The sequence below is a fragment of the Danio rerio genome, chromosome 7, assembly GCF_049306965.1.
Source record: "Danio rerio strain Tuebingen ecotype United States chromosome 7, GRCz12tu, whole genome shotgun sequence".
Taxonomy (NCBI): Eukaryota; Metazoa; Chordata; class Actinopteri; order Cypriniformes; family Danionidae; genus Danio; species Danio rerio.
The window spans coordinates 3002176-3024781 of NC_133182.1; the positions used below are offsets into that span (position 1 = coordinate 3002176).

General features: G+C 39.1%; 1 protein-coding gene across 4 annotated transcripts; it reads left to right on the forward strand.

The window, feature by feature from the left end:
- Nucleotides 1–10: 10 nt before the first annotated feature.
- On the forward strand, nucleotides 11–19919 carry LOC101885962 (uncharacterized). Of its 4 annotated transcripts, XM_073907873.1 has the most exons (11): nucleotides 11–174; nucleotides 4739–4910; nucleotides 6508–6541; nucleotides 7693–7808; nucleotides 7918–8008; nucleotides 8168–8268; nucleotides 10584–10667; nucleotides 10752–10819; nucleotides 12834–12917; nucleotides 13617–13671; nucleotides 18152–19919. In XM_073907873.1, exons 3-11 carry the CDS (start codon nucleotides 6508–6510, stop codon nucleotides 19178–19180), a joined length of 1662 nt encoding a protein of 553 aa, XP_073763974.1. In that variant the 5' UTR covers nucleotides 11–174; nucleotides 4739–4910; the 3' UTR covers nucleotides 19181–19919. The 4 variants fall into 4 exon arrangements, with proteins under 4 accessions (XP_073763974.1, XP_073763972.1, XP_068078605.1 ...); XM_073907871.1 differs by lacking the exon at nucleotides 11–174 and having other exon boundaries at nucleotides 7681–7808; XM_068222504.2 differs by lacking the exons at nucleotides 11–174; nucleotides 4739–4910 and adding an exon at nucleotides 5133–5698 and having other exon boundaries at nucleotides 7681–7808.
- Nucleotides 19920–22606: the final 2687 nt, after the last annotated feature.

Below are 22606 nucleotides of genomic sequence, written 5' to 3' on the forward strand. Positions count from 1 at the left end.
ACAAGCTATTTGTCAGAGATGGACTGTAAAAACAAGAAAAGGCAGTGCCGAAAAGCTCCAAGAAACCAAAAAAGAGCTGTAAAATCGCTGCTAAATGCATAAAATTAACTGAAATATTCTCAAAAGGTTTAAATTGGGGCCACTGCATCGGAGAACAGTAGTGCAGTAGAGGAGGTAAGAAAAAAACAGAAAATATACTTTATTCATACATTAATTTTCTTTTCGGCTTAGTCCCTTTATTAATCTGGGGTCGCCACAGCGGAATGAACCACCAACTTATCCAGCATATGTTTTACGCAGCGGATGCCCTTCAAGCTGCAACCCAACAACGGGAACACCCATACACACTCATTCACACACATACACTACGGCCAATTTAGCTTATTCAATTCCCCTATAGTGCATGTGTTTGGATTGTGGGGGAAACCGGAGCACCCAGAGGAAACTCATGCCAACACAGGAAGAACATGCTAACTCTACACAGAAATGCCAACTAACCCAGCCGGGGCTCGAACCAGCGACCTTCTTGCTGTGAGGTGAACGTGCATCCCACTGCGCCACCATGCTGTCTGCTGTTATTGTAATTTTTATTTTTAATTGCTGTTAAATTAATTTTAGCAGTGACGACACCTGTCAGGCATTTTGAGTTTTTTGTTGTTTTTATTAGAGTAATTTAGAAGTTTTGTTGCACAGTCACACCGTACTCTAATAATTATTATTTTCATTTATTATATTGCAGAAACCTCTATTAAATGCAGAATCCTTATGACTAATGCTTGAGTAAAGACCTAATTTGCAGCTTATCACAATTGAAGAGTGTGAATGTTTTTGTCCTCTGCTTGTGCTGCAGCTGATCTCTAGAAACATTTTTAACCATTATTACATTTTCACAAAACTCTGACATTTTCTCATTCACAAAATAAACACAAATTTGTTCATGCTGAGTGGTTAACCAAAATCTGTAAGGATAATTTCAGTCCCACAAAAACTACTAGATCAGTTAAGGTAAATTTCCCGAAACATACTTTAGTTTTGATGCCCGAGAACTGAGAAAACTACGAAAAGAGTTCAGTCTTACTCTAGATTAGTGAAACATGAACAGCATCTAATCCTGACCAGTGTTGGAAGTAATGTATTACAGAACGCATTACTTTTTTTCCTGTAATGCAGTAGTGTAAGGCATTACTAATACATTTTCAGTAATATTTTACTCTGTACATGTTCAGTAACGCGTGTGTTACACCAAACTTTTCACCCGCAAGACATTAACAAATAAAAAATACTGCAAGTAAGCTTTATTTCCAGTTCATAGTTAGTGAATATATGTGTGTACTGTCATTAATCTCCCTCTGGCAATTGCAACTTTTTTTACTTTGAACGCAGAATGATTTCAAGGGCTATTGGCCCAGCCAGGTTCGCAGTAACGTTAAGCCCTAACGCGCAGCGGAAAAGTGGCAAATAGATGAAAATGGCAGAAGATGAACCGAGATGAACGTACGAGCATATGGCGGTATTTCACTGAAAAATGTCGTAAGCGCAGTTCATGTAATATACGAGCGAGCGAATCTTTTTGCTCACAGCGCTTTCCTCTGTTCATTGACAAAACTGTTTGACAAAAAATTTCTTGCAGTCACACGCACTCAAAACACTGCTCATCTGCGAATGATCAGCTCTCGCTCTATCAGATGATGCAGACTCACAATCTGTGCCTCATGTTTACTCTTCCTTTCGTGCTTTTGCTCTCCAGAGATCCTCCCGTTCAATTGGTTATTCCAAGTATGTTGATATGGTTTATATTGCAGTGTATATTGCTACACTGTTTATTACCAATACACAAAACACTAAAAGGTTAAGGTAAATTCTATAATAAATACTAGTGTGTCTTAGTGTTAGGTATACTGCCTATGTTTTAGGCTAGTATTATTTACAACTTGTTAGTGAATGCTTAAGCAAACTGTCGTATTAAGAATAGTAAACTGATAAAAATCAAACACAGTGTAGTTTTACTACAGTAAAGTGTGGCGAATTGTAGTATGAAAACTACACCACTGGGTAATTTGTTTATATTACACTTGTGTTACCATAGCAACCATAGTATTACCACAACTGATTAATTGAAGTGCTTTACTGTAGTAAACTACTGTTTAAAACACAGTACATGACAGGGAAAATGTCCTCCACAATCTCATCAACAATGTGGAAGACAACAGACACTTGTTCACTCTATTTTAGTTGCCATGATAAAACGGGATTGATAGTAAGATTTATTTAAAGAGAGATTACCGTTACATTTCTGCTTGCGATAGTTATATTTTTGTTGAAATGTTTTTTTTTTATTATTATTATTAGCATGGTGCACTTTTTGGATGTTTAATAAATGTTTTCAAAATAAAACATATTCTTTATATTTAACGTTTAGTCTCTGTGTTTAAGTGTTTGAAACGAGGAATATCTCATCATACAACATACAGTCAAAATGTAATGGTTTGTTAGATTAAAAATGTAATATATAAGTTTATTTTAGTATTTTGTTTATTGTTTATAAATAGTGCACCAATATGAATCATTTCAAAAACCACGAAAGGAAGAAGGAACACAAGACACAAATGGTGAGTCAGCATATAATCTCACTGAGAGAGCAGTGTACTGAGAAAATGTGTGCGTGAGCAGTGCATATTTGAGAGAGCGTGAGAATTTGCATGTGAGCAGCGCATATTTGAGAGCTCGCAAGCAGTTTGGTCCACAAACAGAGGAAGTTGGTGCACGAGCATTATATTGAGAAAGCTGTTCATCATGCTCACTTTGTGCAGAACAGTTTTGTGTTGTGAACCACTTGAATTTAGAGTGAATAGAATAATGGCTACAATAAGAAAAAGACAACTGCATCTTGTCATGGCATTGGAGTTTACATATCAGCCTGTTGTGTCTAATATGAATATAGTCAAGCTATTCAGAGCTATTGCCAGATAATCACTTTACCTCTACCATACTTTCAACAGATCATTTGTGATTCCGGCTCTTATACTTTCTTGCATTGTCTTGAACCTTCACGTTGTCAATTAGATACTATATTGTTAGTAGCCTGGAGAGGTCACAGTCATTCTGAAACATCAAATCACTTTCTACTGGATGTAAAATGCTCTAAAGTACATTTGGTCATTTTAGAGTGTTGAGTTCTAATTCTGTAGTTATTTTGCTGAAAGTAACTAAAAAGTAATATAAGAGTCATGTAAAATTTTACAATTCTAAAACAGTAATATTGTAATATAAGGGATTACTTTTAAATAACAGTAACAAGTAATCTGTAATGTATTACAGTTTGGAAGTAACTTGCACAACACTGATCATGACTACTGTCACTCCAGCAACATCATTCATGACAAGTGAAATGGCGATGATTTATAATTAATTAAAGAAGAAAGCTAAGAGAAGCGATTTTTTTTTTTTTAATTATATTACAATTTATTCATTCATATTTTTTTTTTTCGGCTTAGTCCCTTTATTAATGCGGGATTGCCATAGCGTAAAGAAGCGCCAACTTATCCAGCACTTTTTTTTTTTACGCAGCGGATGCGCTTCCTGCCGCAACACATCTCTGGAAAAGATTATATTATACAATACTTTTTTTAAATGATGACCCACAACATCAGTTGAAAACTACCGTTATTTTAACGGGGAGACTGACACAGAGGGATCCATTTTGCAGTATTTATTAAATCACAATCAAGCACAAACATCCAATACGCACAACAGTGCGAACACACACATCAACAGTAATCAATCAAGGTCGTAGGGCTGGCAACTGACAGACACAGAGTGATTTACCAGGCTTAGATCAGTGGCAGGCAGTGTGGTTCAGAGTCCTTATAGCAGGTGTGGGCCGAGGGCAGGCAGCGTGGTTCAGAATCCGTGTAACAAGCGAGGGTCGTGGGCAGGCAGAAAGCAACTCAGAGTCAGGAACAGTCCGGAGTTATGCACAAGAGATCAGGCGGGAAATAACGCTCAGAAATGCTGGCCAGGGCTAAACAAGACTTTGCAATGAACAATGGTATGAGTGTGGCTTAAATAGGTGGCGTGGATCATTAACGTGATTCAGTTCAGGTGTTTGCACAATCAGTCTATGTGGATGATGTAATGCTAGAAGTCCGGGGATGGCGGCCTCTGCTGGCCAGCGAGGGGAATGACTAGGACCGAGTCGGTGACAGTTACAGTCCTGTTTTTGATTACAATGCATTGCTGGATCAGAGGACAATATGCGTTTTTACACCAGGTTGGTTCATAATGTTGTTAGAATATCATAAGACTCACATGCTTATCTATATATTCTTATAAGGGTATATCTATTTCTCACACACACTCGCACACACACACACTCCCTGTCTCGCATAAGATCCTCTCATCTATGCACTCTCTGCACACACACACACACACACACACACACACACACACACACACACACACACACACACACACACACACACACACACAAACTCACTTCCTTAAAGTACACGACACGCAAACCTGAAGTATCTATGCACACACTTGCTGGACCGGAAATCCAAGATAGCAAAGAAATGCAATTAGCCTATTTCCTGTATTCTCCACGTACGAGTGGGTGCAGCCACTGAAATCTTTTTGGCTCGAGACTTCTAGTCTCATTTATTTTTATTGATTTTAAGACATTATAAAGCACCATATATTTTCATGCCCTTTTTCATGCATTTTCATATTTTTACAGACACCTCAAGTCTTCCAGAAGCTCCATGAGTCTTCCGCATATTGATAGAAACTCCCGGATGCTCTCAAATGAAATATAATGTCCCGTAAATGGACCCTACTACTTTGGCCAGCTTGCAATGTATGTTCCTTAGCCATTTGACAGTTCATCCAGCCTGATCTCACGAGAAAACGTAAGTATTTTACGTTTTGCCAGATTAGTGGCTAATTCGTACGAATTCTTACGATTTCAGTCGTACGAAATGATACGATTTTAAAAAGGAGGCGTGGCACCTGACCCCACCTCTAACCCCAACCGTCATTGGGGGATGAGCAAATCGTACTAAATTGTACGAATTAGATCGTACGAATTCATACGAATTAGCCACTAAATGAAAAAGTTACGAATTGCCGTGAGATTGTGTTGGTTCATCAGTATTTACAATAAGCTTGTATTAGTTAATATGAGTTAATGTAGTTACAGTTTATTAATTGATGTTAACAGGCATGAATTTGGATTTTAATATTGTGTTTGTCAATGTTGAACTACAGTATGAATAATATTTTGTGCAAGTCTTTATTATTGGTTGTGAAACCTTATTAAAAAGTTAACACTATAAAATTCTCTATTAAATGTATGGCAATAATATAATCAAAGGGTTTCATTTGAACTTGTTCATGTGGTTTATCTTTTATATCAGCTTGCTACATGCTAAATATTTTATAGTAAGGACACATAGTGTGTGGTTTTAGTACAGTCCAGTACATTTCTCCACACAAATGTGTTGTTCCTGAAAATATTTTCATAGCAGACTAATCAGAGTACACATTAAAGAGGTTTTTTGTTTTGTTGGGAGGGACTTTAGGCAGTTAGGCTTCTTTAAGCAGTATATATAGCAAATGTGACTGCACAGACACACACAGAAGACTAGAGAGTGAAGCTGAAGTTCATCTCAGGATCAACATTTACCAGCAGTTTCAGGTAAGTTGTGTATTTTACATGTGGGTAAACTTTTTAAAAGCAAACGTAATGTAATGAACTGCAGTGGTTATGCTGCTAATCTTTCAAAGATTCTCTCATGTTTACTACACAAATAATATTTGATTTTATAACTTTTCCATCAATTATTCTACAAATTAGGGATGAGAGATTACATTTATTTATGACAATACTGTGATTTAAAAAAAGACTGCAATTACAGTGGACGTAAAAGAGTAGTCAAAGATAAAGGACAGCTGGCATGCAAGTTGTACTTTAACCTACAATTTAAATAGAGCAATCGCCAAAACCCATGTAACACCAACCACAGCAGTAAGCCAACAATCTGACACGTTAATAGACTCTGCTGATTCTTCCTCTAACAAACGCCCAATGTAGTGCAGGCTATTGTATTAATTATCAGAATGTTCACTCATTAATTTTCACTCATCTTCAGTCATCATGTCAGCACTCTACTAGAAAGGAAAGGCACGTTCACATTTTACTGAATCCAGCACCTCATATTTGGTATTGCTTCGTGATGACATCAATACGATTTGGATTAAAGACAAATTATATAAACAATTCTGAGTCAGTTTTTTTTTTTTTTTCTGAGAATTATTAGTTTTAATCACGGTTTCAGATTTTATCCTCAGCTGGCTGTTTTAATTCACTTAGAGCTGTGTTACAGACTGCATAGCAGGTCATTTTCAAAAACCCAAAATAGGGGCTCTTAAAAAAATGTTGGAGTAAATGACAGGACTTTCATGGTTGGGTGAACTGTACCTTAAGAGATCTTTTTTCCCTTTCAGATGGATACCAGACAAGGACTTCTACCTTCATTTGGTAAGTATATTTTACAATGAATTTGAACAACATTGCTATTATTTTTCAATAAATGTTTTATAAAAACTTGTAATTAAAAATATATTTACCACATTTACTGCGTTTTTAGGGGTGTAAGAACAATTATCCAGTGTATCATGATTGTGTCTGCTTCCAATATCACACATACACAAACACACACATGACATAACACGACAACAATAAATAATCATATGAACTTACATTTCATTAGTTAAATGAGTTTTATTGCACAGTATATTCTGGAAAGCAATATGACTACCAGGTCATTTAAATTAAACACTAATAGTTTAATTTATCTAATAATCAAATTGTTCTGTTACAAAACAGAGGTGCTTTTAAGCATATGCATTTATTATATGTGTTCATTCCAGCCAAACTACAAGAAAGAAGACTTTTTCCAGAAGAAAAAAATATAACTCGAAATATTATGAAAAATGTACTCTGTTAAACAACACTTGGGAAATATTTGAAAGAGACAGGAGGACAAATACTGTATGTTTCAGGGTTAGATTAATTTATAGTTTCTAATGATGAGGCTGTGGTGATCATAATTTTCTATTTTCTCATATATACAGTGTTCAGCATAAATGAGTTTTAATAAATAAAAAAAAACAAGAGAAACATAAGAACTATTTTTTTTTTCAATAACTGTTTTTTTTTTAAATGGATTATTTTCTATTCCTAAAGATGTTAGGTGCATACACTCAAATTTTAAAAGATTTTACTTTTTTTTGTCTTAAATTCTTCAACAGTTATTGGCTGTATTCACAGATAAATTGATTTTAAAAAATCGTTTTTAAACAAGGGTATACTTAATTATGCTGTGCACTGGATGTAAATTTCTTAATATTTTAATCACTGTAACTGATAATCACTGTCTACAAAGAGAGAATAAGATATTTCACAGAAACGGAGTTAAACAGGAGGTTTGAGAACAATAATTATCATTAACTGCCAGAAGCAACATCTGTCTTGCTTTTTCTCTCGTTTTCTGTGACTTTAGTAAACGACTGATTTTGTCATACTCTCTACTTTCACATGCTGATTTGTATACTCATACTGATCACTGCTCCATTAGCAGATGTTGTTTATTCTTCTTCCATATTGTCACTTTTTAGCATCATTTTTAGAAAAACATGGATACAAGGTGAAGAAAGAATATGAAGCAGGTGTGTCAGGAAAGGTGTTTCTGGTGAAGGACAAGGATGAAGATCTCTGCATAATCAAAGAGATTAACTGTAGAGATGTAAGTACTATCAATGATATAAACAAACAGTTTATTATTAAGATGCTTTTATTTATTTAAATGCTGTAATCCTAAATTTAAGCTCTTTGATTAAAAATGTTCTTAATAGGCAAAGATCCTTCAAGAAGTCAGAAAGGAAGTTGAGATGTTGAAGACCCTAAGCCATGGATATATAATTTCCTATGTGGAGTCATTTGAAGGTGCGTTTGTTTAAATGTTCAGAGGCTATGGGGAATGGTTATAATCCTTTACTGTTTTATATTTGATTTTGAGGTTTGAAAACTGAATTACATATTGTGAAGGAAGCCTTTATATTTGCAAATAGATTAACTCTTATTTATTAATTATTCTTTCTTTAGATGAAGAAACTGGATTCTTTTATATTGTGATGGAGTATTGTGCGGGAGGAGATCTTAGCAAGAGGATGAAAACACAGAAATATTTTTTTGAAGAAGAGCAGGTCAGTGTCTTAAGTTGGCAAATGTGTTACACTTTTAGCACAGATATGTATAAATTAGGTAAATATGTCAGTTGGGACAAGCAAATTGGTCAAGTGCCTGTCATAGGAGCTTGATATAAAAAATGAAAATGAGAGAAAGTAATGAGTGCTTAATATAAAAAGCATTCAAACTTGGTCAGATTGTACTTTTAATACACAAAAGAAGTCACTGTCATTGTCTCATGTCATTATTATTGTCACTAATTTCAACTTCCAAATAAGACACAAATTAATTAATTAATACAAATTAATACAAATTATAAGCAAACCAAATACTTGAAGCCCCTGAGATGTTGTTTACAAGCACTTAGATGACGCACTTTGCTTTAGCCCCTGTATTCATCACTGAAAGATGTCGGGGCAAAGCAGTGGCGCAGTCGGTAGTGCTGTCGCCTCACAGCAAGAAGGTCGCTGGGTTGCTGGTTCGATCTTCGGCTCAGTTGGCATTTCTGTGTGGAGTTTGCATGTTCTCCCTGCGTTTGCGTGGGTTTCCTCCGGGTGCTCCGGTTTCCCCCACAGTCCAAAGACATGCGGTACAGGTGAAATGGGTAGGCTAAATTGTCCGTAGTGTGTGTGTGTGTGTGTGAATGTGTGTGTGTGTTTCCCAGAGATGGGTTGCGGCTGGAAGGGCAACCGCTGTGTAAAAACTTGCTGGATAAGTTGGCGGTTCATTCATTCCGCTGTGGCGACCCCGGATTAATAAAGCCGGACTAAGCCAACAAGAAAATTAATGAATAAATGAATAATTAGAGTCACAGCTTCTCCAGATAGGGCATTATCTTAGGAATCGATTGGGTCTGTGTCTTGACCCTGATGAATCGCTTTGAAAGGGATTGCTGAAACTGGATCAAATCTAGAGGTTGTTTCATCCTGGATGGATAGGATTGTTTGCATAGCCCTTCACTCAGTTACAGCCTCAACAGAGTGATCACAATTGTCACGTGATCACAGAACACTGAGCTTGCCAGAGTTGACTTAAGGAGGTTGTTCACTTGTAAATGTAAGTTTGTCCTGAACTCCATCTTTGTCGACAGTTTAAGCCTCAGAAATCAGACTCCCATACTGCTTAGTTATGAGCCTATGAGCAATGGTTTGCGCGAATGGATCATGGCTTAAATCGTCAGCTGCAATGTTATTACTTCTAACAATCTGCTTAAGGTCAAAAGTAAAAGCAGCAAGCATAGATACCCAGTGCTGTTCACAAGCATTGAGTTTAGCTTTCGTTAATATACAAGTTAGAGGGTTATTGTCGGTCCACACTGCGAATGTGTGGCCCTTTAACCAGTAACTAAATTTTTCACACACACACTCCAGTTTAAGGCTAAAAACTCAAGCTTGTGCACTGGATATCTCCTTTGAAATTAGTTAGGGACTTGCTTGCGAATGCAATGGGGCATGTCTTTTCTTCACCAGCTGGTATCTGTGACAGCACAGCACCAAGTCCTATCAAAGAAGCATCAATTGACAGGATTAGAGGAAGAGAGAAATTGTTATGCACTAAAACCACACTCTACACCAAACTCTCTTTCAACTTAAAGAAAGCATTACCACACTATGGAGTTCAATCAACTGGCTTCAGTTTCCGATATGTGCCTGCCTTAGCCTCAGTTGTTTTTGTTATTCTTTTCTGTTCAACTGTTAGGGAGAACAATGGTCTAGCTACTGAATAGCAATTTGGAATAAAATGTTGGTGTAGAGGATCATTTCCAAAAAATGTAATTCACCGCACAGATAAAGCACACCCATCCTCTACCATGAGGTAATTTTTTGACAGCTTGGCTATGACTTTGACCTTTGAAGGATCAAAAGAAACGCCATTTCCATCAATTCAATTCAGTTCACCTTTATTTGTATAGCACCTTTACAATGTAGTAGCCAAAAATTCCTGTCCCATAAAATGTCAGAATTTTGTATTTTGTGTTCCAGTATTTGACTCACAGGATGTTTCTCACCTCTTTTGCATAGTGTCATTCTTGCCTTGCGGCAATAATTCTCCCCTATTCACGTTTGCAAGTAACTTACTCGTGTTATTAGGCTACGTATTTCTGTGTGAACCCATCATTAGATGCTAATATGTGTAGTTGGCATCAATTACAGCAGCTTTTTCCTCACTAGTTTTGTTACGGATATTCATTTATAAATTAAGCACTGCCTGTGCCCTTGTACAGTGAATGTGTTTTGAAAAAAAAAAGTCTATCTATATATCTGTCTGTCTGTGTAATATGACACTAAATTAGAGTTTAGAACATGTCTCCTTGTTTCTTATCTTTATGTAGATTCTTGACTGGCTGGTTCAGATTTGTCTGGCCCTGCAGTACATTCATGAGAAGAAAGTTCTTCACAGAGATATAAAACCTCAGGTATGAACTAACACATTTACGCTCAGTGCATCATGACACAAAGCCTGATCTGTTAATTTTATGATGTTTCTGTTGTTATTGTAGAATCTTTTCTTGACTGAAGAAGGCTACATCAACATAGGTGATTTTGGATGCTCAAAAGTGTTGGACAGGTAAAAACAGAAACATGATCTAATGATGCACCAAAAGGACAATTATTGGCCAAAACCAGCACTTTGTGGCAAAGTAACTCCAACACAAATATCTCTATTAAATTCATCTTTATAACTCTAGAGTTTTTACAATGTAAATGGTGTCAAAGCAGCTTAACAAAGAGATGAAGAAAAGATATTTTAAACCTCACACATGTGGCTTTTTTCCACTACATGGTGTGGGGTGTACCCTCTAGACTCACTAGAGTGCACTCCGGCTATATGAACGCTCCACCAGTTGAACAGTGGGTACTTCAGCTAATAACTCCTGATAATATGTGAGAACAGTTTTGCCATAGGCCAGTGACAACCTCCTTTGTCAAAACTGTTCTTTCATCATTATCATCATCTTCTTCTTAACAATGTTGGGCTTACTCTTTAAGCATTCTTCTCACACACTAAACACAACTTAGATGTTTTGTAATCTCCATTCTCATATGTTGGTATTTCTAAGATAATGTAGCTGAAACTGAATATACAGTTGCAAGAAAAAGTATGTGACCCCTTTGGGATTTCTTTGATTTCTGCATAAACTGGACAGAAAATGTGTTCTGATCTTCATCTAAGTCACAACAATGCTTAAACTAACACCACATAAATATCATAAGTCTTCATTTTTATTGAACACAACATGTAAACATCCACAGAGCAGGGGGGAAAAAGTAGGTGAACCCCTAGTCCACAGGTGTCAAACTCCGTTCCAAAAGGGCCGCAGCTCTGCACAGTTTAGTTCCCACCCTAATTAAACACACCTGATCAAACTGATTGAGTCCTTCAGGCTTGTTTGAAACGTACAGGTAAGTGTGTTGGAGCAGGGTTGGAACTAAACTGTGCAGGGCTTCGACCCTCCAGGGATTGAGTTTGACACCCCTGCCCTAGTCCAATTATTTCTCCAAGAGCTAATTGGAGTCAGGAGTCAGCCAACCTGTAGTCCAATCAATGTGATGAGATTGGATGTGTTGGTTAGGCTGCCCTGTCTTTTAAAAAATAAAAAATAAAAATAATAATAATATATGTCAAGACATACTGCAGAAAAAATTTAAAACCATCTGCCTGCCAACTGAATGTCAACAGAGGCTGGGTGATGCCATGGGACAATAGCGTAAAGCATAGAAGTAAATCGACAACAGGATGGCTTAAAGATAAAAACATATCTTCTGGAGTGGTCCAGTCAGATTCCTGACTTCAACCTGACTGAGATGCTGTGGCATGACCTCAAGAGAGTGACACCAGGCATCCCAAGAATATTGCTGAACTTAAACAGTTTTGTAAAGGGGAATGTTCCAAAATCCAGCCCTGCAGGTCTGATCGGCAACTACAGGATATGCTTGGTTGAAGTTATTGGTGCCGAAAGAGGTTCAACCAGTTATTAAGCCCAAAGGTTCACATACTTTTTCCACCCTGAAGTGTGAATGTTTACATATTGTGTTCATACAACATGCAAACATGTATTATTTGTATGGTATTAAATTAGGAAGACTGTGTTTTCCTATTGTTTTCGCTTAGACCAGGGATGGGCAAACTTGATCCTCGAGGGCCGGTGTCCCTGTAGAGTTTTGTTCCAACACTAGTCAAACACACCTGAACAAACTAATCAGTGTCTTCAAGATCACTAGAAAACTATAAGCAGGTGTGTTTGATTAGAGTTGGAGCTAAACTGTGTAGGACAGCGGCCCTCCAGGACTGAGTTTGCCCATCACTGGCTTAGACAAAGATCACCATGATTCACTATGCTTAAAAAAGCTTAACTATTAGTAAAATATTAGTAAAACTAACGATTAGTCTGTCTAAATGAATAACATAATGTTGTGATTAAATTAAAACCCCTGTTCAGAAACCCATCATTTTCCTGGTGTACGCTGAACATTTTAACTGCCGAGATTAGATTTTGGTGGATTCCTAACACAGTATATATTTTCAGTTATATCAGTTTGTGTTGGTGCTGATTTAGATTTTATATCACTGTTCTTTTCAGAGCTGAGGCATACGCACAATCCGTTGTGGGAGCAGATCTCTACGTTAGTCCAGAAGTTTATGAGAAGAAATATAACTCCAAAAGGTATAATGGTGAATCATATGAAACGCTGATAAATGCAGCATAATGGTACATTCACACCAGATGCGGATGAAGCATCAAGCGTGAGTGATTTACATGATAAGTCAATGATTTTGATGTATTGCCTGCAGTTGGTGTCTTGCCAACACAGGACGACAGCTCATCAAACTAAGACTGGCTCAGTCAGAAGCACCACTGAAAGTGGTTGTTATCTAGGCAAAGCTTCTGAAGGAGTTCTCACAGAGCTGGGTACACTTCTAAAGGATCTGAAGGACTCAGACATGGCGCCGAACGAATCTACGCTGTTCTTCAGCCTTTTTAAAGCCCACAAAGCAAAGCTGCTCTCTTGATCAATCCATGTTAGCCATTAGCAATAAAACTAGAGTCGCCACCGGGTAGACAGATGACCCTCCTATTAGGCAAAATTGCATCTATTGTGAGCTGAATTTGACATGCAAATGAAGCAAGTGAGCTTAAAATGTTCCTGTCTTTGTTTTTGCGTGAATATCGCAATCTATTCGTGCAAGCCACATCTGATGTGAACGTTCCATAAAACTTAAACAATGCTTGGTAAAGTTATGATGACTTGCTAACTTAATTGAAACTTTACAAGATAAACTTTTTAAAACAATGTGTTTCACTCCATCAGTTAGAGATTTTATTTATTTATGTAATTTTTTTTTTTTTCGTGCATGACTTTAGTGACATATGGTCATTGGGATGGTTGCTCCATGATCTCTGCATGCTGGACATATGGGTGAGTGTTTCTGTTTTTAATATTATTATTATTATTAATTATTATTATTAATTATTATATTTAAAAACACTAATAAACTATGGCCAAATAAGAATAATGTTAATTTAATTTATACTTGCTTTATGGCAGGGATGTTCAAACTTGTTCCTGAAGGGCTGGTGTCCTGCATATTTTATTTCCAACCCAAATTAAACACACCTGATCCAGATAATCAAGCTCTTTCTAGGTATAGACCTTTTTCATGGAACGCAAAATTATCTATTATGCTTTGCGTGGTTGAGAATGCGAAGAACTTCCGGTCGGCAGCTGATGCGTGTAAACAGTCACATTTGGACAGCTTTGAAACGACAGTTTTAATCTATTTTACCTGCTTTTAACGTCTTTGAGCTAAAACTGTTGTCCATCAGCAGCATCTCCTGGACTGATCATTTAAAGAAATGCGATCTAATAGGATGGAAAACGCTGCTGTGAGGCGTTTTCCCCTCGTTGTCAGACGGCATCTTCTGCAGTTTAAATGAAGCCCCATCATCGCTAAAGTCAACATTTTCTCTTTATTTCAAATAAATAACCAGCCTAAACAAATGTAATTCACCAAAATGTTTGACACACACACGTAGCCTGTACTGTGCCACTGACACACTGATTTAATAACTGTGACAAAGTGAAAATATAGGCGAGTGTCATTTCCAAATGACAGAAAAACACAAACCGTGGTAAAAATAACACACGAAATAAAACACAAACGGCTCGCGATTAGAATGAACAGCAAATCAGCAGCAGAGGATCAATAACAGACTTTTATTGCTCATTTTTGTAAATTGCACGACTTTCATACCTGTTAAGTTTCATGCCAGTACTCTGGTTTGCTCTCTCTGTGTGTGTGTGTGTGTGTGTGTTAAAGAGCCACTGAGCTAACAGCTGACAGGCCGGGAACACACACTGTATTTCTGACGGCAGACACGTGAACTAGGAGAACGTTTTTCTCATATTTCTGACGCGCTTGAACCACATGTGACATTATAACGGCTTTAACAGACACATTTCTAAGTTGTGTGTCACCAAAACACTCTGTTATCCATTAAAAACGTTATTGAAACCCATTTTCGGAGCGCAAATTACCAGTTGTACACGCTGTAAACGAAAGTTTTTAGCATTCTACCGGAAGACACTGGTCGCTATGGCGTCCGCCATGCAGCAGCCATGAAAAAGGTCTATACTAGAAAGCTCCAAGCAGGTGTGTTAAAGCAAGTTGGAGATAAACTGTGCAGGACAGCAGCCCTCCAGGACCGAATTTGAACACCCCTGCTTTATGGTCTACAAACTCTAACTAAAATTTGTTAAAACTTCAATTTAATTACAATTATGTTTAAGATTGTTTTTAATAAATAAAATAAAGTTAGTAGTACTAGTAAGAATACCTAGTACTAGTAAGATGTGCCTTGTTCCTGACAAAGTTGCAGATTGGATGACCAAGACATTTGGGTGTGTTCCGCTCACCTGATGGCCTATATCCAGCCCTGGCGTTACTCAAAACTGATTAGGCTGTGAACAAAATAAAATATGGAATGGAATTTATTAAATGTATACTGGCCATATATAAATAGTTGGGCAAAAAAAAAAAAAAAAAAAAATCTAACCCACATATAACAGATGCTAGAAAGAACTAGAAAACTATCACAAACTATCACAAAACTCAACAGGAGCGACATAGGGCTAAGCACTTAAAGCAAAAGAAACCAAAACTAATTTCATAAACTATAATCAACATATTTTCCCTGTTATATCAGTTGTTAGTCCTTCTAATACTCCCTCTTCATCACACATACCAACAAACTAAGCACTTGAGAGTTTGACTGACTGACAGTGCATTGACTGTTTTAGACTGTCAGACTCTTTACAACTTCAAAATATTTTTTCATTGTGTAAGCCAGGCATGTCCAAACTTGGTCCTGGAAGGCCGGTGTCCTGCAGATTTTAGCTCCAACTTGCCTAAACACCTGCATGAATGTTTCTACAAAGCCTAGTAAGAGCTTGATTAGCTAGCCCAGGTTTGTCTGATTGGGGTTAGAACTAAACTTGGCAGGACACCGGCTCTCCAGGACCGAGTATGGACACCCCTGGTGTAAGGCATCACACACAAATCTATTTATTCAATTATCAAATCATTATTTGTATACATGCATGTTTACACCATAAATATCTCGACATTGTTTGTAATGTCTGCTAAACTATATATCCAAGCTATATATACAAACTATATATATATATATATATATATATATATATATATATATATATATATATTAAGGGTGGAGCCGAACCCGAATACGGTATTCGGAAAGGCACGAATAGCGTGTTTTTACGAATACTTATTTCGAACAAATACTTGAAAAATTATTTGTATTCGGGAGCAAGAAAAACACTATATCAAAAAGCAGCGTTTCCTCATGAGACCACAGTGCATGCCCGCGTGAGTGAGTGAGTGAGTGAGAGAGAGAGAGAGAGAGAGAGAGAGAGAGAGAGAGAGAGAGAGAGAGAGAGAGCGAGCGAGTGAGACGCTCAGTTGGAGGGCGGGGCGGAGGTGTCTGGCACAATCTTCTCCACAGATACAGACAGAGAAGGCTCGGCTGAGCGAAAAAAATTCTTATCTGCATCACTATTTTTGTTAAATAGATTTTTGTACCTTAATTGGGTTCCAGATGCAGTTTATAAACTTGTAGCGGAGTTTGATCGGGATCGGGAAGTTTGCAACCGGGTGCTCTGTTTACGCAACGTTAGCTCTGTTAGCGCGGTAATTTAGACAATAGACTGTTGACAGAGTAACGTTAACGTTCGTTTATAAAGGTTAAAATGATGCTTGTGCTGTTGTGTCGAATAGTATGCACTTATGGGAGTTATATGGTACGTCTACATTACTGTCTTTTGCAGACAGCGAGATATATGCTATAGGCTAGTTAACCTTAGCATAGCTTCCCGTCACTTTTTATTAACTTGAAACTCCTCAAATACATTTGGGCACCCGAATAGAAAAAGAGTGAGACTGCTTCTGAGCCATTTCTTGGTCCTCCACCAGTCAAAAAAAAACAAAAAAAAAACATGTTCTTTGTGGAAGAATTGTACAGTCAGTGGTGCTGCAGATAAAACAAACTGATACTGTAACGTTATAATGTGTGCAAAAGTGAAATCGGCAGAGATATTAAACATCTGTCAACATCTCCTATGCATAATCATTCATTTCTTTTCGGCTAAGTCCCTTTATCAATCTGGGGTTGCCACAGTGGAATGAACCACCAATTTATCCAGCATATGTTTTACGCAGTGGCTGCCCTTCCAGCTGCTACCCAGCACTGGGAAACATCCATACACTCTCTTTCACACACACACAATAGGGACAATTTAGCTTACCCAATTCACCTGTATTGCATGTGTTTGGACTGTGGGGGAAACCGGAGCACCCGGAGGAAACCCACGCCAACATGGGGAGAACCCAGTCATGGCTCGAACCAGCAACCTTCTTGCTGTGAGGCGACAGTGGTACTCACTGTGCCACTGCGCAACCTTCTATGTAATGTATTGTCACATGCACTAAAAGCATCCTCTCCTGATACTGTCTGTGAACCCCCACAAGCATCAATCCCCTCAATCAGCACAGCTATGTTCTGCTAAATCCTCCACAAGCACCAAACCATCAACACAGCCATATTCTGCCCCAGCAAGTCAGTTTCAAACATAAAAAACAAACATACTTTGTGTCTGTTTTGTGGCAGGCAGATGATAATAGCAGGGCTGTATCTTTTAGTATTATATAGAATACTTTTGTTCTGCCAGATCCCCCAGGCAGGGTTTTATTTAGATTTATTTAGCTAATTTTAGTTTTTGGAATTCTGTGCATTGGAAAGAAGTTCTTTCAGAAGAAGAACAGTTTTTTGAAGTATTATTTGTTTTTATTCTGTCTATTCAGTGTCCTTCAACAAGAACGGTGGTGGTGGGGTTCATAATATTCACAATGGTATTTTATTAGTTGTTGGTTTAACCATGGATGAGATAATGGCTTCTATATTATTTTCTTTTCAATGACATTTCTTGTCACATGTTCAAAAACAACAGCCAATATTGCATATCTATAATTTATATAATGGGTATAATTAAACAATACTTTCACTATAATGTAAATTAGAAGTGTTATAGAAAAAATATTTATTTTTGCGCCATTTTGAATTTTACTCGAATACAAATACAAATACAAATACAAATACTTTTCCCCCCTCAACAAATACAAATACAAATACAAATACCGGCTGCTCCGCACATCCCTAATATATATATATATATATATATAAAATCACCCACAGCACAATCACTGCATTCACAATCCTGAACTGCAATACATGCATTTAATGAATTGTGTGAGGTGGAGATAATAATAATCACTTAATAATTAGCCAACATAATAATAATTTTGTTTTATTTTCCTCTACAGGAAGATATCAAGACACGTCGCTTAAACCATGCCCTCAGTATGAAAGGAACTATTCCCCACATCTCAGAGAGTTACTCAAAGGAATTACGAGAACTGATCAGCCAAATGCTCAGCTGTGACCCTAAAGACAGACCTTCAGCTGAGGAGATCCTCAGAAGACCATTCCTCAGAGAGGCAGTAAAGAGATTTAAGAGAATTCCAGAAGGGTTGGAACAAAGCTTAAAGAAGTCCATCAATGCTTTTGTTGAGGCCTATAATGATAACTATAAAGATTTTGAGGTTTTAGTTAAAGAGTGGGGGGAAACAACAGATTCACTAGAGGATATGCATTATAGTGCCACAGCAGGCAGTCTGTCAGGAGCAGTGATTGGGACAGCAGGAGGAATCACTGCACTGGCTGGTGTAGCTTTGGCACCTGTCACATTTGGAGCATCTCTGATTGTATCAGCTGTGGGTGCTGGAGTTGGAGCTGCAGGTGGAATAACAGGTGCTGCCTCCAACATTACAGACTCAGTAAAGCAAAAATCATATCGCGAGAATTTTGAACAAATTGAGAAGAAGTATAAAAAATCAAGTGAACCAATCCTCAATACTCTGAATAAACTGAGAGGGGTGCTGGGGAAAGTATATAAATTCTCTATTTTTGAAAGGAACTCACATTCTAGTAACCTGCAAACAGCATGGGAGATCGGCAAAGGTGCAGCAGATTGTGCCACTGGAGCAGTGAGTCTGGCTATGCTGGCAAATGTGGGCAGGATTGCTCTTCAGGCTTCGAAAATAGGACGAGCAGTAGCTGCAGCGTCAGCCGTATTGAGTGGAATATTAGTTGTCGTTGATGTCACCTTTATAGTGAAAGATGCCAAAGAGATTCATGAGATGAGACAGAACTGGAGAACAGATGATCCGGAAAAGGTCTCATCCAGTGTGCTGAAGTCAATTGCTCAGATGAGGAAAACACACAAAGAGCTCTGCAAAGTCTTGGAGGACATCAAAGGGTTTAAAGGGGAACTAAATGCCTACAGTGGTTAGTAGTGATAGAGATGTGGGCAGAGTTTACAGAAATTATATAAATATATCATGTAATAAGCAAAAAAACAGAAATCAAGTATGTTGCATGCGGTTGGGCTTTAGGGATTATTTTATTCCAGTAGATTTGCTATATATCTCTTGTAATGCATTGGTTTTCTTATACACTGTTTATCTCATATACACTGAAGAATATTCATCTTTGCTGTAATGTAAAGTTAGGGTTACAATTACTGTAATATTCCTGTCACCGACTCGGTCCCAGTCATTCCCCTCGCTGACCAGCAGAGGTCACCATCTCCGGACTTCTAACCATTACATCATCCTTCTCACTCAGATCCCAGCACACCTGTTCTCTATCTCACCAATGACCCACGTACCACATATAAGCAGCTCACACACACACTCCTTTGCGAAGTCTTGTTTAGCCCCGGCCAGCATTTCTGAGCGTTCTATCCTGCCTGATCTCCCGTTTACCACTTCAGCCCGTTCCTCGACTCTGCTCTGTCTTCTGCCTGCCCTTGACCTAAAGCCTGATTACATGGACTCTGATTCTCGCTGCCTGCCCCTGACTAAAGCCTGTATTACGGACTCTGAACCACGCTGCCTGCCCTTGACTCAAGCCTGGTAATCACTCTGCCTCTGTTATCTGCTAATCATCGTTGAGTTGTATGTTGTATGTTCGCACAGCCGTGCGAGGTGTTGATGTTTAAGTGTGACTTAATAAATACTGCAAAATGGATCCCTCCGTGTCAGTCTCCTCGTTACAGAAGACTTCGCCCAACACGGATCCCGCAGCCATCCAGGTTTTGTCTCACGAAGTCACCACACAAGCTCAGGTATTGTCAACACACCAACAACAACTAACACACCTAACTCAGTTAACAGATGAACTGGTGAAATCCCTCCAAAACCTGCAAGCTGCTGCCACTGCGCAACCCACCGCCAACTACCCTCCAAGTCCACTTGTTGTTGCACAACCCCCGATGACTTCCGGAGTTCGATTGGCTTTTCCTGACAAGTTCTCAGGTAACCCAGCAAAATGTAAAGGCTTTCTATTGCAATGCAAACTGTTTATCGCCCAACAACCCCATCTGTTTAAGGACGAGAACGGGAAAATTGCTTTTGTGTGCTCACTGCTCACTGGGAAAGCGCTAGACTGGGCTACTGCAGTTTGGCCAGACAGTACCCCGATATTTCCCTCGTTTAATGACTTTCTCAAACGTTTCTGCACTGTGTTCGATCATCCGGAGGGTGGTCGTAACGCTGGCGAGGAGCTATTGTGTATCCAACAGGGAGATCGCTCCGCAGCTGAGTTCGCCCTGCAGTTCCGCACCTTGGCAGCGCAAACTGGCTGGGCTGACGATCCGCTTGTCACGCTCTACAGAAGGGCTCTAAAGCCAGAATTGCAGCGAGAGATGGCATGTCGTGACGATGGGAAAACTCTGGATCAACTAATCGAGCTTTCCATAAGGTTAGACACTCTCCTCCGCACTCGCAATCCGCTCTGCTCAATTGCTTCCAGTCCTGTATCCCCTGAAACCTCCGCTGAACCCATGCAATTGGGTAGAACCCGTCTGAACCCAGAAGAGCGAGAACGACAGAGAAAAAATCACCTGTGCATTTACTGCGGACTTCCAGGTCATACGAAGGTTTTATGTCCCAACAAGCCTCTCCCTAGAACCCTCTCGGTGAGTGCAACCACTATGTTCACTACCACTAATAATGTTGTGAATCTACCTGTCACTTTGAGAAACGATGGAGATGAGATTGAGACTATGGCCATGATCGATTCAGGAGCCGCTGGTAACTTTATTGATTACACGTTTGCCACCACTCACTCCATTCCTTTAACCTCCTGTGATTCCTCCATAGCCATCACTGCTGTAGATGGGCGCCCTTTGGGAGAAGGACGTATAAAATTCCAGACCCTGCCAATCTTGCTTCAAACAGGCTCTCTCCATGAAGAAGAAATTTCCCTTCTTGCCATCAACTCCCATAAACACTCTGTGATTCTTGGGTTACCATGGCTACAACAGCATGACCCTCAAGTCTCTTGGAGAACTGGTGAGATCATAAAATGGAGCAATCAATGCTTTACCCAATGTCTGCATCCTGTTTCCCCTATCCAGATCAACACAATTAACAAGACCGAAGACTCTGAACTCCAGCATGTTCCTGATGCGTATCACGATCTAACTGAAGCATTCAATAAGCAGAAGGCTACTAAGCTCCCTCCTCATCGTGATAATGACTGTGCCATTGAGCTGCTACCCGGCACCACGCCCCCTCGTGGTCGCATCTTCCCTCTCTCACAACCTGAAACTGAGGCTATGAAGAAGTACATCTCTGAGGAGCTAGAGAAAGGATTCATTCGACCATCTACTTCTCCCGCTTCAGCAGGGTTTTTCTTCGTTAAGAAGAAGGATGGCAGCTTACGCCCTTGCATTGATTACCGAGGCTTGAATGAGATCACAGTCAAATACCGCTACCCATTACCATTGGTTCCTGCCGCCCTTGAACAACTCCGATCCGCCCAGTATTTCACTAAGTTGGACCTCCGTAGTGCCTATAACCTCATCCACATACGACAGGGAGACGAGTGGAAAACCGGGTTCTCTACAATTGACGGCCACTATGAATATCTCGTTATGCCCTTCGGCCTAGCAAACAGTCCTTCCGTGTTCCAGGCATTTGTAAATGAGATATTTAGAGACATGCTCAACAAAAGGGTCATAGTATATATTGGCGACATCCTGGTCTATTCCAATTCGCTATCCGAGCATATCCAGCACGTTCGGGCAGTGCTCAAACGTCTCATTAAAAACCAGCTGTATGCAAAAAGCTCCAAGTGCTAAAGACTCGCTTCTCCAGTGCACCCATTCTGCGTCATCCTGATCCCGAACAACCCTTTGTAGTCGAAATTGACGCGTCCAACACTGGAATTGGAGCCATCCTGTCCCAACGATCCCTAGTGAATAAGAAGCTCCATCCCTGTGCATTCTATTCTCGCAAGCTTAACTCCGCTGAACGGAACTACGATGTGGGAAACCGAGAACTCCTCGCCATGAAAGCTGCACTAGAGGAATGGAGACACTGGCTTGAGGGCGCAAAACACCCTTTCATCGTCATCACTGATCACAAGAACCTAGAATACATTCGGTCTTGTAAACGTCTGAATCCTAGACAGGCAAGATGGGCGCTGTTTTTCACCCGATTTGACTTCCAAGTCACCTATATCCCTGGTTCGAAAAACATCAAAGCAGATGCTCTGTCCCGCCTCTCAGACGATGAGACCTCTGAAATCCCTGACGAGCCCATAATCAAAAGTCCTCTAATTGTCGCTCCCATCCAGTGGGATATAGATCAGGAGATCCTCCAAGCCGCCGAAAATAATCCTTCTCAGCAGCCCTGTCCAGAGAATAAAAT